General features: G+C 36.7%; 1 protein-coding gene across 1 annotated transcript; it reads left to right on the plus strand.

Moving 5' to 3' along the window:
- Positions 1-505: 505 nt before the first annotated feature.
- LOC112750384 (galactolipid galactosyltransferase SFR2, chloroplastic) lies at positions 506-5,723 on the plus strand. Its single transcript, XM_025799093.3, has 10 exons — positions 506-1,437; positions 1,671-2,034; positions 2,129-2,267; positions 2,486-2,652; positions 2,998-3,219; positions 3,544-3,709; positions 3,802-4,035; positions 4,123-4,272; positions 4,360-4,489; positions 5,192-5,723. The coding sequence occupies exons 1-10, from the start codon at positions 1,266-1,268 to the stop codon at positions 5,380-5,382; spliced, it is 1,935 nt and encodes a 644-aa protein (XP_025654878.1). The 5' UTR covers positions 506-1,265; the 3' UTR covers positions 5,383-5,723.
- The last annotated feature ends 10,033 nt before the right edge of the window (positions 5,724-15,756 follow it).

Genomic DNA, 15,756 nt, shown 5'->3' on the forward strand with positions numbered 1-15,756 from the left:
GTAGAGATAAAAGAGATAAAAAGTTAGGGGTATTTATGAAATTATGAACAAAAATTTAATAATTGGTTATTTTTGTCGAACAAAACTTATCTTATATTGGTATAACTTTAGTTTTAATTTTTTATGGTCAGTTTTGTCAGCGTTCAAATCTTTTATGGTTAAAAATAGTTATTTACTCTTTATACTAAATAACTGTCTCCTTGTGCTTCTTGTGAGCTTTAAATTCAACAAAACTTTTATGTTAGAATAATACCCAAGATGCATAATTTTTCCCTTAACTAGTTAACGCACCTAAATTATTGATTAATTTCTAACTAGTTCACATTTTACTTTGCATCAAGCTAACAACAGTGTTCAATTTGAATAACCCGCTCACCAAAACTTTCGAATTTGGTTAAGAATGGTTTTAGATTTTCTGTAAGTAGCATTATCATAAACAGTAACATATCCAAAAATATTTCATCACATACACCAATTTATTCGGGTCATGGAAAGGAGAAAAGTTCAATTCATACATTTATAATAGAAATGTTTGATAAAGAAAAATTAGTCACAGTTCTAAGTTGTCTTGTTTAATATTTATTAATTATTATAATAATTAATAAATATTAAATAAAATAAGTTTTATCTATTTTATTCGTTTCTAAGATGATCGAATTTATAATATCAAGACAAACATCAAATCCTCAACATAACCAAATTGAATAAGGGATTGACCAACCAGGTGTTTTGAGTCACAAATGGCAAATCTATCGGGCTTTGCAATCCTTGAAGTAACCCAATCTTGAGGAGCCAACCCAAAAGAGCAACAAAGGTTTCGCGACGGGGGAGGGTGGATTTGATAGCTGGAACTTTGCTTCTTCCTTTTTATTGTCGCACAAAAATGGCTGTGCAAAACCTGACGGAGTTCGTTGTCCTTGCTCAATGGTGAATTGCAAATCGGAAAGTGGATAAAACCTTCGCAGGAAAAAACAATAAGAGAAATTGAACGCGGATAAAAAAACGTAACTATATTAGAACTTAGAACTTAGAACTTAGAACTTAGAACTTAGAAGAGACTACCGGTCCCCTTAACTAACATCGCGAAGCCAAGTGATTGTATTACGTCCACTTAGTTTCTTAGACCTTCCCTGGTCTCATTCACTTGGATTTTGAATTTGGATATGGATATCGATTCTCTCTCATCTTCAATATGAACTATCTTCACAGAGAGAGTTCTCACTGAGACACGTGGACGCAGCTGCTACTTTCCCCTACCCAATCGGATGACGCTGGTGGCGCTCTTTGCTGCCGCCACCAAGCTCGCCGGAGCTCTGGTTACTCTGACTGTCGCCGCCAATGCCTTCTCATTCTCCCGTTATCGCAACAAGAACCTCCTTCCCTTCCGTTCCCCCATCGACGAGTCCTCCGAAACCCTCGCCGTCTTCGACCTCTCCGGTTAGTATTCACTTCCAAGTCCCAAACACTTCCCTATTCGCAAGTAGCTTTGCTGTTCATTGCAAAACATAATAGCATACTTAATTATAGGCAATTAAAGTGCACTACGCCGTTGCTAATAAGATTGAAGTTATTGAATAATTTATTCGTTGTGATTGATTGATTGCATCTTGCACGGGCTACAATTAGGACTTAGGGATAGATGATGGTTTTGTTTTGTTTTAACGTTGCAGAAGGAGAGAATGGGTTTTTCTTTGGTTTGGCAACAGCACCAGCACATGTTGAGGATAGGCTTGACGATGCTTGGCTACAATTTGCTGTAGAAAAGGCTGACTATGTGGAGCCGAAAGCGTCCAAGCAGCCGGTTGATGCATTGATGGGCTCTGCAGCCGGTGATGGTGGCTCTCAAACAGCTGGAGCGTCTCCACGGCAGGCCGGTAAGCAAGTTAAGAAGGGTAAGAAACCTCTTAAGATTGCTATGGAGGCCATGATTAGAGGTTTTGAGAAGTACATCGAAGTGGAAGGTCAAGAAGAAGAAGAAGAAGAAGAAGTAGAATATCATCATAATGTAACTGCTTGGCATAATGTTCCGCACCCGTAAGCCCTGAGATTTCTTTTTTCTTCACCTGAATTTTAATGTTAAATGAGTAGGCTTGTGGATAAATGGAAGGCAAAAAACGCTAATTTTCAGGGAGGAAAGGTTAAGGTTTTGGTCTGATCCTGATACAGAATTGAAATTAGCCAACGATACTGGTATTAGTGTTTTCCGCATGGGAGTTGATTGGTCAAGAATCATGCCAAAGGAGCCTGTCAATGGCCTCAAAGAATCTGTACGTACAAAATTGGCATTTCATAATGATGTCATTTCTGATCGTTGGTAAAGCGTATATTACTGAGTACTGAATACCTTATGTAATTGAGCCTATGCATATGTTTTTCAACTTATGAAATTTTGTTTTGTCTTTGGACCTTATCAACCAATTCAACTGATGAAGAGATGTTAGTATGTTACTTCTTTAATTTACTGATTTGACTCCCCCTTTTATAGGTCAACTATGCTGCCATTGAGCGATACAAGTGGATTATCAAAAGGGTCCGATCATATGGAATGAAGGTGATGCTCACTCTTTTTCACCACTCACTTCCACCCTGGGCGGGTGAGTATGGAGGTTGGAAACTGGAAAAGACAGTGGATTATTTCATGGAATTTACCAGGTTAATTGTCTTTCAGTAGAATTTGTATCTATGCCATTTTTCTATACCTGCTGCAGACTCTAGTTTCTGGTGACATTGACTGCTGCACTGTGTCAACCTATCTTTTGTTGTAAACTGGGCACATTTGAGGCCTCATGATTGACTTAACAACATTAATAGCATTGGCAATATAGACATTTATTGAACCTGTAATTGAATCCTATCCCTTCTTCATGTAATACTTCTAAAGAGCAGGTAAATTATGGTACAAGAGCCTTCCTCTTGCTTGTGTGACATTGTTCACATCCTTAACTGCTTGCATTCTGATGAGCTTTCACCACATCTTTATCTTCCCATTCCATGCAGGCTTGTTGTAAACAGTGTATCAGGTTTAGTAGACTACTGGGTGACATTCAATGAGCCGCATGTCTTCAGCATGCTAACTTATTGTGCTGGAGCTTGGCCTGGTGGTCATCCTGATATGCTGGAGGCTGCGACTTCTGCCCTTCCGACCGGTGTTTTTCAGCAGGCCATGCATTGGATGTCTATTGCACACTCAAAGGCATATGACTACATCCATGAAATAAGGTATCCCTTTCTTATGGAAGCTTGGGAAAATTATTGTCACTTTACCTGTTGAACTTGGACTCTAAAGAACATTTTTACGTCCTTTTAAATTTTAGATATGTATCCTCTTTTCTTGAAGTTATCTACATTATAATATAGTTATTATTTTCATATGTTATCCATTATCTGGTTGACTCCTTGGTTGCCATTTCTTTTCAGTTTAACTGAATCTTTTCTGCAACCTCGTCTCATTAAGCAGGACCTGCACATTTGAAATTTATTACTCTCCTTTGTTGCTTTTTGAATTGTGTGGTAATTATCTGATTGATATCTTTTTGGAAGTAGCTCATCAAATACAATGGTGGGTGTCGCACACCATGTGTCATTTATGCGACCCTATGGTCTGTTTGATGTTGCTGCTGTTACAATGGCTAATTCATTGACTATATTCCCATATATTGATGGAATATCTGACAACCTGGACTTCATAGGCATTAATTACTATGGTCAGGTTTGTTTTCTTAACCTTGATAACTGCACTGCATGCTATGTATCTGATTATGACGTACATTATTAACATTAGGAAACCGGCATTGATTTCAGGAAGTGGTTTCAGGGCCTGGCCTGAAACTGGTAGAAACTGACGAGTACAGTGAATCTGGTCGTGGGGTATATCCTGATGGCTTGTACCGAATGTTGCTCCAGTTTCATGAAAGATACAAGCATTTAGATGTCCCCTTCATCATTACTGAGAACGGAGTTTCAGATGAGACAGATGTGATCCGGCGACCATATATGTTGGAGCATTTGCTTGCAATTTATGCAGCCATGATCATGGTTTAAATCTCCATTTGCCTAAAATTATTCTTTTTTTCCTTCTATAAATACCAACCACATGTTAGACCTTCTTTTAATTTTTTACAGGGCGTGCCTGTGCTTGGTTACTTGTTCTGGACTATTTCTGACAACTGGGAGTGGGCTGATGGATACGGTCCCAAGTTTGGACTTGTAGCAGTTGACCGCAAAAACAATCTAGCACGGATCCCCCGCCCTTCTTACCATCTATTTTCTAGAGTTAGCACTCCGAATCTGCATTTCTTTCTCCTTGGCACATGCTGTGTCTAATTATTTTTTACAGTTTCACTGAGCTGTTTATTGCAGATTGTGACTACAGGAAAAGTTACACGTGAAGATCGTGATGGAGCGTGGGAAGAACTCCAAAGAGCTGCTAGAGAGATGAAAACAAGGCCATTTTACCGGGCTGTGGACAAACATGGTTTAATGTATGCAGGTAATTATCTAAATTCTTATTTTCAGCTAAAATTTTGTCTCTATGTGCATGCAGAGAAGCTTAATTATCTTCTACCATTGATTTAAAGCATAAAAGTATAAAATCTTGCTGTTCCTGTCTTACAAATTTAGAGTAAGGCTTAACACTATCTCTCACCTTGTTAATGCGGTTGATGCCTTAGTGCCTTACCAGGAACCAACTATGTATGAACGCATTGAAAGTTTGAAACAAATACCATTATTGACTAGGCCTAATTTATTTTAACCACATTTTAAACTTACCCTTAAAAGAAGACTGAGTTTTATGAGATGATATGTGGCAGCCATTGTATTAATGATGTTAGATTGTTAGCAGATGAAATTAAAATGATCAGTGGTTATTAGAATTAGAAGTTATGAACTATGCAACTATTATTGACATGAATGCTTGCTTTAAACCTCACAAGCAGATTGCTTTACAACCTGCTCTGCTTAGTTGCAAAATAGAGGTCCTTGAACCTTAAATAACTTACAAAAAAAGTTGTTTGGCATCGGTGAATTCACTACTAAGTTGGTTAAAAAAAATGTTGGTTAAAGTTCTTCCATGGAAACATGAAGAAAGCTTATGCCCAGAGGGCTATGAACATGGTTAGACTTTTGTTGTGTTGTTTGTGACTTTGTTCAGATAAATATAAACTTTAATTATTGTTGCGTCTTATGACAGGTGGACTTGATGAACCTATACAGCGGCCATATATCAAACGAGATTGGCGGTTTGGTCATTATGAGATGGAAGGTCTCCAGGATCATTTGAGCCGCTTCTCAAGATTCATCATCCGACCCTTCTTCCCAAAGAAGAAAAGGAAACCTCAAAAAGAAAATCCCAATTTAGTTCTTCAGCCTTTTCCAAATTAGCAATTGTTAACATATCCGAATTCTTCAAGTGATTGACACTTTCAATATGTAGTACAAAATAGCAGCTTCATGTCTACAATATGGTACTTCACTTAGTATAATTCTCACTATTGTAAAGCTCAACGAACTTTTTGAGATATGCCAAAGTGAATCTCCTACCAAATTAAGCACTAGACGATACTATGGAAGGGGTATTCTTGTCAAAACTCAACTTGTTCCATGTAGAAGGTTCATTCATTAAGAGCTTAATGAAGATGAGAAAAAGGTGGCTAGCTGGCAACATGCTCTTCTATGATAAAGAAGAGAATGAGAGTATATAATCTGATAACATTTTTCTTAAAGGATTTTATTGTCTTTAAAGCTTACCTTGTATAGAGGACAGTTTAGTCATTTCATTTCATTCCTTTTTATAAACCTTAACTCGAGAAAAAACAAATAACGTCATTAAGAATCTTGCGACAAACACACGAGTTATTTTTGGGTTTAGCTAACATATGCTTTGAGAACATTTTTTTTTTTTACTAAAAATAGGGAGACTTGAATCTACGACTGTTTAAGTGAGTATGGGAAGATGGTGTCATTTGAGTTATAATTCATTAGCTTTGAGAACATATGTTAACTTTACAAATAAAAAAGTTTTCATTGAAAATATAAAAAAAAAATTAATGCTTTTATTTTATATTCATTAAATAAAAATATTTAAAACTTTCTATTAATAATAAGCTTATTATGTGTTGTTAGAACATATGTTAGCTAAATCTTTTATTTTTTTCATGTACACTAGTGGACTAATAATATGTTAGCTAAATCTTTTATTTTTTTCATGTACACTAGTGGACTAATAATGGTAAGGGTAGCAGTATACTGGTTCCACGCTATGATGGATTTCACTAGAAGTTAATTAGAGGAAATTTGTGCTAAATTTTGACAAATCTAGGCTTTGTTTGGTGGACGAAAGAAATAGAAAAAAATAAAATTGAGTAAAAAGAAATAGGAAGAAAAAAATTGAGGTGAAATTTAATTTCTATTGGTATGTTTGGATGAAAAAAAAATAAGATGAAAAGATATTAAAAGATGATTAATTTATAGTATTTTAGTATTTGTTTAGAAGGAAAAAAATAAGTAAAGTTATATAATGATAATTTTACTGAGTAAATCCTCATAGTAGTCCCTGAGATTCGTGTGATTACCCAATGTAGTCCTCAAGATTCCGATTTTCTCATTGTAGTCCTCCAGATAGAGCTCTGAGTACTCATAATGGTCCCTGGGCATATTTCTGGTGATGAGTCATCACCGGAGTGCTTACGTGGCGTTGTTTTGCCATGCTGGTCCCTCCCACTATACCCACATTAGTCCCTTGCAGTTGGTGTTATTGTACAAAACTCCATTCCTGCACGCTTCGCTCTCTCTCTTCCTCGTTTTCTTCATCGCATTTTTCAGGTTCCCAATTCTCTTCCTCTACGCTCTTCAAACCTACATCACTCCAATGCCCAACCCTCCACGTCCCACGGCCTTCGTGTTGCCATTCGCCGCCCTAGCGCCCCCGAAGGCCCTGCTTCCGACATCAGAAAGTAGCCCAAGAATAAGGACAAGCTCTATTTCGACGAGAAGAATGCCCAGATCTTCTGGCTCAGGCTCAACCATTCTCACCTTCAATCCCACCTCTACATCGATCAATACTGCGTTGCGTTCACCGTCTCCTTCGTTACCCTCTCTTCCCTCTTCCTTCACTCTTACTTGGGTTCCAATACCAATTCTGGCTTCTTCATGAGTGGTACTTTTGTTCCAATTCTGTTGTCAAGTTTGAGCCTTTACATGTGGTTCATGATGCTTGCGAGGCTCACTTTTCAAGAGATCCACATCCAAGAGATCCGAGAAGAAGCTCAGTGTTCTTTTTGGTGTTTTCGAGATTTTTATGGGAATTTTGGGTTTGGATCACACCTCTTCGTTGCTTTTAGACCTCCATTTTGCTGGTCTTGATGGGTTCTGGAAAGTTCTCCTTGCTACATTCATGGGATTCCTTTCATTGGTGTTGTTCATTCCTGCTGCTAGAATTGCACGTTCCTTTTGGCTTGGAATTGATCAGATTCGTTGCAATTTGTCCGTGATCACTTATGGATAGTTTGGTCGCACCATCCTTTATGCAAACCAACTGTTTGTTATATTTACTGCTTTGATTTGGATTAAGCCTTTAGCTGAGATTTTTGTGGATAGTTTAGGGAATCCTTTCTTTAACCATAGCATATTGTTTCAACTGTACACTTTATGGCTTTTGGTTCAGCTGCATGAAGCCGTTCCTAGGAAAAGGTACAACAGATATGTGAGCTTGCTCAAGCAGCGTTTGGTGAGTTTATTTGATATAGTTTATTTATTATATCACGTTGTTATGTAAAGTTTCATAATTAACAATGCAAGAATTCTTTACATATAATTGATCCTCAAAAACTATGTTGGGTGCTCAAACCAAGTTAATTGAAGATTCATACACATATAACAGTCCTAAAAATATCATTGCATGATTTGAAAAGATTTCAATCTTGCTTTTTCAGGAAAAAGATTAGGGGTGTGGCTTGCTCTCTTTCTAACTGTTTATTTATCAGCAAGAACTGCAACTGTATTGATCCTTATAGGAGGGGAAACCATGAAACAATTCTTCCAAATAGTTTGTGGTCCAACGTGTACCTCAAATCCTTTAACCATAGTGGAGCAGTACCTAGTTTTCACTTCTCTATCCATTGTCCTGTCTCAGCTTTCAAACCGCAATTCAATTGCAGGGCTCTCACTCATAGGTGTTGTGACAGCAATCACTTACTCCACCATGGTTTGAGTTCTATCTGTGAAACAACAAAGGCCACCCTCCATCTCTTATGAACCTTTATCATTGCCATCATCTTTTTCATCTTTGTTTCTTGCCTTGAATGCTCCTGGAATCGTATAGGAATGTTGTTATGTATATCATTATGTAATATATTTAACAATTTCATTAAATAATAATAACAAAATTTAATTATATTTTTAATATAACAAGTTAGGAATATAAATTTCATAAATAAAGTAAATAATAATAATAATAATAATAATAATAATAATAATAATAATAATAATAATAATAATAATAATAATAATAATAATAATAATAATAATAATAATAATAATAATAATAATTATAATTATAAAATTGGAGTGACCTATTTAGATATAAATTTTGTTTTCGTATACTACTCATATCAACTCATAGATTGGAGACAATATCAAGAGGAAGACACAAATTAAGGCTATGCTACACATCCAAGTATATTCATCCAAGTTTTATCCAAGTAGGTCCAACACCAACAAAAATCACTCTCATTAAAAGAGCGTCATTACACGCACTTTATCTTCTTCTCCTCCCCCGCACTTCTTTTTCTTCTTTCAAATATACACGTATGTCATCATCTTCTTCTTTCAAATTCACGTATACCTCCTCCTCCTCCTCCTCCTCCTCCTCCTTCTTCTTCTTCTCCTCCTCTTTCATTATTGTCATCACCAACAACACTAACAATTTGCTAATGGATTATTTTTTCAATCGAATTGAATGGAATGCAATTGCTAAATTGAATTGAATTGAATTGAATGGACGTAAGTGTTTTAAATCTGAATTGAATTGATAATCTCTAAATTATAGACAGATGTGTTTCGAATTTGATTTTATATAATGGATTATGTTTCGTTCATTCAGTGCTATACAATTGTCTCACCATGAGTACGTGTTCGGTTCATTATGCAGAAAGCTGTTTGAATTTGATGTTATATTGGAGTAAGGATTATTAAAGTCCTTGGCCCCACTAGATCTGTGGACCCCACAGGATCTCCTCAGGATCTGTGGACCCCACAGGATCCCCACCTACTTCTTCTCTCCTCTTCACACCTTTTCATAACTCTCTTCCCCAAATACCCCTCACCAATCAACTCAATCACTCTTTCCCATCACTTCTTCACCACTCACATCCATCCTCTCTTCCCCAAAAACCCCACCTACCTTTAAATTCAAAATAATTTCCCTCCCAAACCAACCCTAAATGGCCGAACCCTAACCCCTCCCCACTCCTATATAAACCCCTCATTCCTTCTTCATTTTCACACAACACAACCCTCTCTTCTTCCCCTTGGCCGAATCCACCTTCTCCCTCCATCTCCTCCATTTTTCTTCTTCTTCTACTTCCTTCTCTTTTCTTTTGCTCGAGGACGAGCAACCATTTTAAGTTTGGTGTGGTAAAAGCATTGCTTTTTATTTTTTCATAACCATTTATGGCACCTAAGGCCAGAGAAACCTCTAGAAAGAGGAAAGGGAAGGCAATCGCTTCCACCTCTGAGTCATGGGAGATGGAGAAATTCATCTCTAAGGTTCATCAAGTCCACTTCTATGAAGTTGTGGCCAAGAAGAAAGTGATCCCTGAGGTTCCTTTCAAACTCAAAAAGAATGAGTATCCGGAGATCCGACTTGAAATCCAAAGAAGAGGTTGGGAAGTTCTAACCAACCCCATTCAACAAGTCGGGATCTTAATGGTTCAAGAGTTCTATGCAAACGCATGGGTTACCAGGAATCATGATCAAAGTGTGAACCCGAACCCAAAGAATTGGCTCACCATGGTTCGGGGGAAATACTTAGATTTCAGTTCGGAGAATGTAAGGTTGGCGTTCAACCTACCAATGATGGAAGAGAACACACGCCCCTACACTAGAAGAGTCAACTTTAATCAAAGGTTGGACCAAGTCCTCGTGGACATATGTGTGGAAGGAGCTCAATGGAAAATTGACTCAAGGGGCAAGCCGGTTCAACTAAGAAGGCTTGACCTCAAACCAGTGGCTAGAGGATGGTTGGAGTTCATTTAATGCTCAATCATTCCTACTAGCAACCGGTCTGAAGTTACTATAGACCGGGCCATCATGATCCATAGTAGCATGATTGGGGAGGAAGTGGAAGTTCATGAGATTATACCTCAAGAACTCTACAAGGTGGCTGACAAGACCTCCACTTTGGCAAGGTTAGTCTTTCCTCATCTCATTTGCCACCTCTGCAATTCGGCTGGAATTGACATAGAGGGAGACATCCTCATTGAAGAGGATAAGCCCATCACTAAGAAAAAGATGGAGCAAACAAGAGAGCATGGACCTCAACATGAGCATGAGGAAATTCCTCACCATGAAATCCCTGAGATGCCTCAAGGGATGCACTTTCCTCCACAAAACTATTGGGAACAAATCAACACTTCCCTAGGTGAATTAAGTTCCAACATGGGACAATTAAGGGTGGAACATCAAGAGCACTCCATCATCCTCCATGAAATTAGAGAAGATCAAAGAGCTATGAGGGAGGAGCAAGAAAGACAAGGAAGAGACATAGAGGAGCTCAAAGGCACCATTGGTTCTTCAAGAAGAGGAAGACGCCACCCTTACTAAGGTGGACTCATTCCTTAATCTCCTTGTTTATTTATTTTCCTGTTTTTTGATTTTTATGCTTTATGTTTGTTTATGTTTTTGTCTTCATGATCACTAGTATTTAAGTGTCTATGCCTTAAAGTTATGAATGTCCTATGAATCCATCACCTCTCTTGAATGAAAAATATTTTAATTACAAAAGAACAAGAAGTACATGGTTTCGAATTCATCCTTGAAACTAGTTTAATTATTTTAATGTGGTGACAATATTTTTTATTTTCTGAATGAATGCTTGAACAGTGCATATGTCTTTTGAAGTTGTTGTTTAAGAATGTTAAATATGTTGGCTCTTGAAAGAATGATGAATAGGAGAAATGTTATTTGATAATCTGAAAAATCATAAAAATGATTCTTGAAGCAAGAAAAAACAGTGAATACAGAAAGCTTGCGAAAAAAAAATTAGAAAAAAAAGAAAAAGAAAAAAAGCAAGCAGAAAAAGCCAAAAGCTCTTAAAACCAAGAGGCAAGAGCAAAAAGCCAGTAACCCTTAAAACCAAAAGGAAAGGGTAATAAAAAGGATCCAAGGCTTTGAGCATCAGTGGATAGGAGGGCCTAAAGGAATAAAATCCTGGCCTAAGCGGCTAAACCAAGCTGTCCCTAACCATGTGCTTGTGGCGTGAAGGTGTCAAGTGAAAACTTGAGACTGAGCGGTTAAAGTCAAGGTCCAAAGCAAAAGAAGAGTGTGCTTAAGAACCCTGGACACCTCTAATTGGGGACTTTAGCAAAGCTAAGTCACAATCTAAAAAGTTTCACCTAGTTATGTGTCTGTGGCATTTATGTATCCGGTGGTAATATGATGAGCGGATAATTTATACGCTTTTTGGCATTGTTTTTAGTATGTTTTTAGTAGGATCTAGTTACTTTTAGGGATGTTTTCATTAGTTTTTATGTTAAATTCACATTTTTGGACTTTACTATGAGTTTGTGTGTTTTTCTGTGATTTCAGGTATTTTCTGGCTGAAATTGGGGGACTTGAGCAGAAATCAGATTCAGAGGTTGAAAAAGGACTGCTGATGCTGTTGGATTCTGACCTCCCTGCACTCAAAGTGGATTTTCTGGAGATACAGAACTCGAAATGGCGCGCTTCCAATTGCGTTGGAAAGTAGACATCCAGGGCTTTCCAGCAATATATAATAGTCCATACTTTGGCCAAGAATTGACGACGTAAACTGGCATTCAACGCCAGCCTTCTGCCCAAATCTGGCGTCCAGTGCCAGAAAAGGATCCAAAACCAGAGTTGAACGCCCAAACTGGCACAAAAACTGGCGTTCAACTCCACAAATGGCCTCTGCACGTGCAACACTCAGGCTCAGCCCAAACACACACCAAGTGGGCCCCGGAAGTGGGTTTATACATCAAATACTTACTCATGTAAACCCTAGTAGCTAGTTTATTATAAATAGGACCTCTTACTATTGTATTAGGCATCTTTGGATTACCTTATGATCCTTTGATCACGTTTTAGGGGGCTGGCCATCTCGGCCATGCCTGAACCTTCACTTATGTATTTTCATACGGTAGAGTTTCTACACTCCATAGATTAAGGTGTGGAGCTCTGCTGTTCCTCAAAGATTAATGCAAAGTACTACTGTTTTCCATTCAATTCTTCTTATTTCGCTTCTAAGATATCCATTCGCACCCAAGAACGTGATGAAGGTGATGATTATGTGTGACGCTCATCATCCTTCTCCCTTATGAATGCGTGCCTGACAAACACTTCTGTTCTACATGAATTAAGCTAGAATGAATATCTCTTAGATCTCCTAACCAGAATCTTCGTGGCGTAAGCTAGAATGATGGCGGCATTCAAGAGAATCCGGAAAGTCTAAACCTTGTCTGTGGTATTCCGAGTAGGATTCAATGATTGAATGACTGTGACGAGCTCCTAACTCGCGATTGCAGGGCGTTAGTGACAGACGCAAAAGGATAGTAAATCCTATTCCAGCATGATCGAGAACCGACAGATGAATAGCCGTGCCGTGACAGGGTGCGTGAGCATATTATTCACTGAGAGGATAAGATGAAGCCATTGACAAGGGTGATGCCTCCAGACGATTAGCTGTGCCGTGACAGGGCATTGGATCATTTTCCCGAGAGATGACCGAAAGTAGCCATTGACAGTGGTGATGTATCACATAAAGCCAGCCATGGAAAGGAGTGAGACTGATTGGATGAAGATAGCAGGAAAGCAGAGGTTCAGAGGAACGAAAAGCATCTCCATTCGCTAATCTGAAATTCCTACCAATGATTTACATAAGTACCTCTATCCCTATTCTATTATTTATTATTCGAAAACTCCATTATCAATCTATATCCGCCTGACTGAGATTTACAAGGTGACCATAGCTTGCTTCATACCAACAATCTCCGTGGGATTCGACCCTTACTCACGTAAGGTATTACTTGGACGACCCAGTGCACTTGCTGGTTAGTGGTACGAGTTGTGAAAAGTGTGATTCAGAATTTGTGCACCAAGTTTTTGGCGCCGTTGCCGGGGATTGTTCGAGTTTGGACAACTGACGGTTGATCTTGTTGCTCAGATTGGGTAACTTTCTTTTCGTTTTCTTTTCAAAAAGTTTTCAAAAATTTTTCAAAAATCTTTCAAAAATTTTTCTTCTGTTTTCGAAAAAAAAAAAATTTACTAAAAATAAAGTTTTCAAAAATAAATTATTCTATGGCTTCAAAATTTTTAAGAATGAATTCTAGTGTTTCATGAAATATGTTGATTCATATTTGGCTGTAAAGCCATACCCAAACTACTTTGGGATTGGTATTCAACTAATCACTCCAGCCCATGTAATTATATGTTGAAGCTTGACTGGCTATTAAGCCATGCCTGACCCTTTGATTGGAGCTTTAACACTAACATGGCAAGATTCCTGGAATTCATATTAAAAATTTTGGAATCCTTATTTTTTAATTTTCACAATAATTTTCGAAAAAAATTAAAAGAAAATACAAAAAATTAGAAAATCATAAAAATCAAAAATATTTTTGTGTTTCTTGTTTGAGTCTTGAGTCATATCATAAGTTTGGTGTCACTTGCATATGCATCTTGCATTTTTTCGAAAATATCATGCATTCATAGTGTTCTTCATGATCTTCAAGTTGTTCTTGGTAAGTCTTCTTGTTTGATCTTGATGATTTTTTATTTTGTTTCTTTTCATGTTTATCATATGCATTCTTGAATTCTTAGTGTCTAAGCATTAAAGAATTCTAAGTTTGGTGTCTTGCATATTTTCCTTGCATTAAAATTTTTTCAAAAATATGTTCTTGATGTTCATCTTGACATTCATAGTGTTCTTGGTGTTCATCTTGACATTCATAGCATTTTTGCATGCATCACATGTTTTGATCTAAAAATTTCATGCATTGCATATTTTTCTAGTTTTTCTCTCTCATCATAAAAATTCAAAAATCAAAAATATATCTTTCCCTTTTTCTCTCATCAAATTCGAAAATTTGAGTTGACTTTTTCAAAAATTTTTAAAATCAAGTTGTTTCTTATGAGTCAAATCAAATTTTCAATTTGAAAATCTTATCTTTTTCAAAATCTTTTTCAAAAATCAAATCTTTTTCAAATTTCTTATTTATTTTCGAAAATTTCAAAAATATTTTTCAAAAATCTTTTTCTTATTTTTATATCAAATTTTCGAAAATAACTAATCAATTAATGTTTTGATTCAAAAATTTGAAGTTTGTCACTTGGTTGTTAAGAAAGATTCAAACTTTAAGTTCTAGAATCATATCTTGTGATTTCTTATGAATCAAGTCATTAATTGTGATTTTAAAAATCAAATCTTTTTCAAAACTAATTTCTATCATATCTTTTCAAAAATATCTTCTTATCTTATCTTTTTCAAAAAGTTGGTTTCAAAATATCTTCTCTAACTTCCTATCTTCTTATCTTTTCAAAATTTGTTTCAACTAACTAACTAACTTTTTGTTTGTTTCTTAACTTTTTCAAAACTACCTAACTAATTCTCTCTTTCTAATTTTCGAAAATATCTCCCCCTTTTTCAAAGATTTCTTTTTAATTAACTAATTATTTTTATTTTTATTTTTATTTCAAAAAAATTTTTTTTCGAAAAATACTAACAAATTTTCAAAAACCAATTTTCAAAAATCACTAACTCCTTTTCAAAATAATTTTCGAAAATTATACCTCCCCCATCCTATTCTATCTATTCATTCATATCCTAACATCTCATCTCACATCTCTTCCATTCTCACAGTTGTGTTTCTTCCATTATATTACATTCTTTGTCTCCCCCTCTTCTTCCACTCACACAGGGATCCCTATACTGTGGTATAAGGGATCTCCATTATTATTATTATTTTTCTGTGCCTTCTTCTTTGTCATATGAGCAGGAGCAAGGATAAGAATATTCTTGTGGAAGCAGATCCAGAACCTGAAAGGACTCTAAAGAGAAAATTAAGAGAAGCTAAAATACAACAATCCAGAGATAACCTTTCAGAAATTTTCGAACAGGCAGAGGAGATGGCAGCCGAAAATAATAATAATGTAAGGAAGATGCTTGGTGACTTTACTGCACCTAATTCCAATTTACATGGAAGAAGCATCTCCATTCCTGCCATTGGAGCAAACTACTTTGAGCTGAAACCTCAATTAGTTTCTCTAATGCAGCAGAACTGCAAGTTTCATGGACTTCCATCTGAAGATCCTTTTCAGTTCTTAACTGAATTCTTGCAGATATGTGATACTGTTAAGACTAATGGAGTAAATCCTGAAGTCTACAGGCTCATGCTTTTCCCTTTTGCTGTAAGAGACAGAGCTAGATTATGGTTGGATTCTCAACCTAAGGACAGCCTGAACTCTTGGGATAAGCTGGTCACGGCTTTCTTAGCCAAGTACTTTCCTCCTCAAAAGCTGAGC

The sequence above is a fragment of the Arachis hypogaea genome, chromosome 15 (assembly GCF_003086295.3).
Source record: "Arachis hypogaea cultivar Tifrunner chromosome 15, arahy.Tifrunner.gnm2.J5K5, whole genome shotgun sequence".
NCBI lineage: Eukaryota > Viridiplantae > Streptophyta > Magnoliopsida > Fabales > Fabaceae > Arachis > Arachis hypogaea.

Coding starts and splice junctions, on each gene's coding strand:
- LOC112750384 (XM_025799093.3), top strand. CDS start 1,266: ATGACGCTGGTGGCGCTCTTTGCTGCCGCCACCAAGCTCGCCGGAGCT. Junction 2,035..2,128: donor TGGCATAATGTTCCGCACCC/GTAAGCCCTGAG, acceptor GCTAATTTTCAG/GGAGGAAAGGTTAAGGTTTT. Junction 3,710..3,801: donor GCATTAATTACTATGGTCAG/GTTTGTTTTCTT, acceptor CATTGATTTCAG/GAAGTGGTTTCAGGGCCTGG.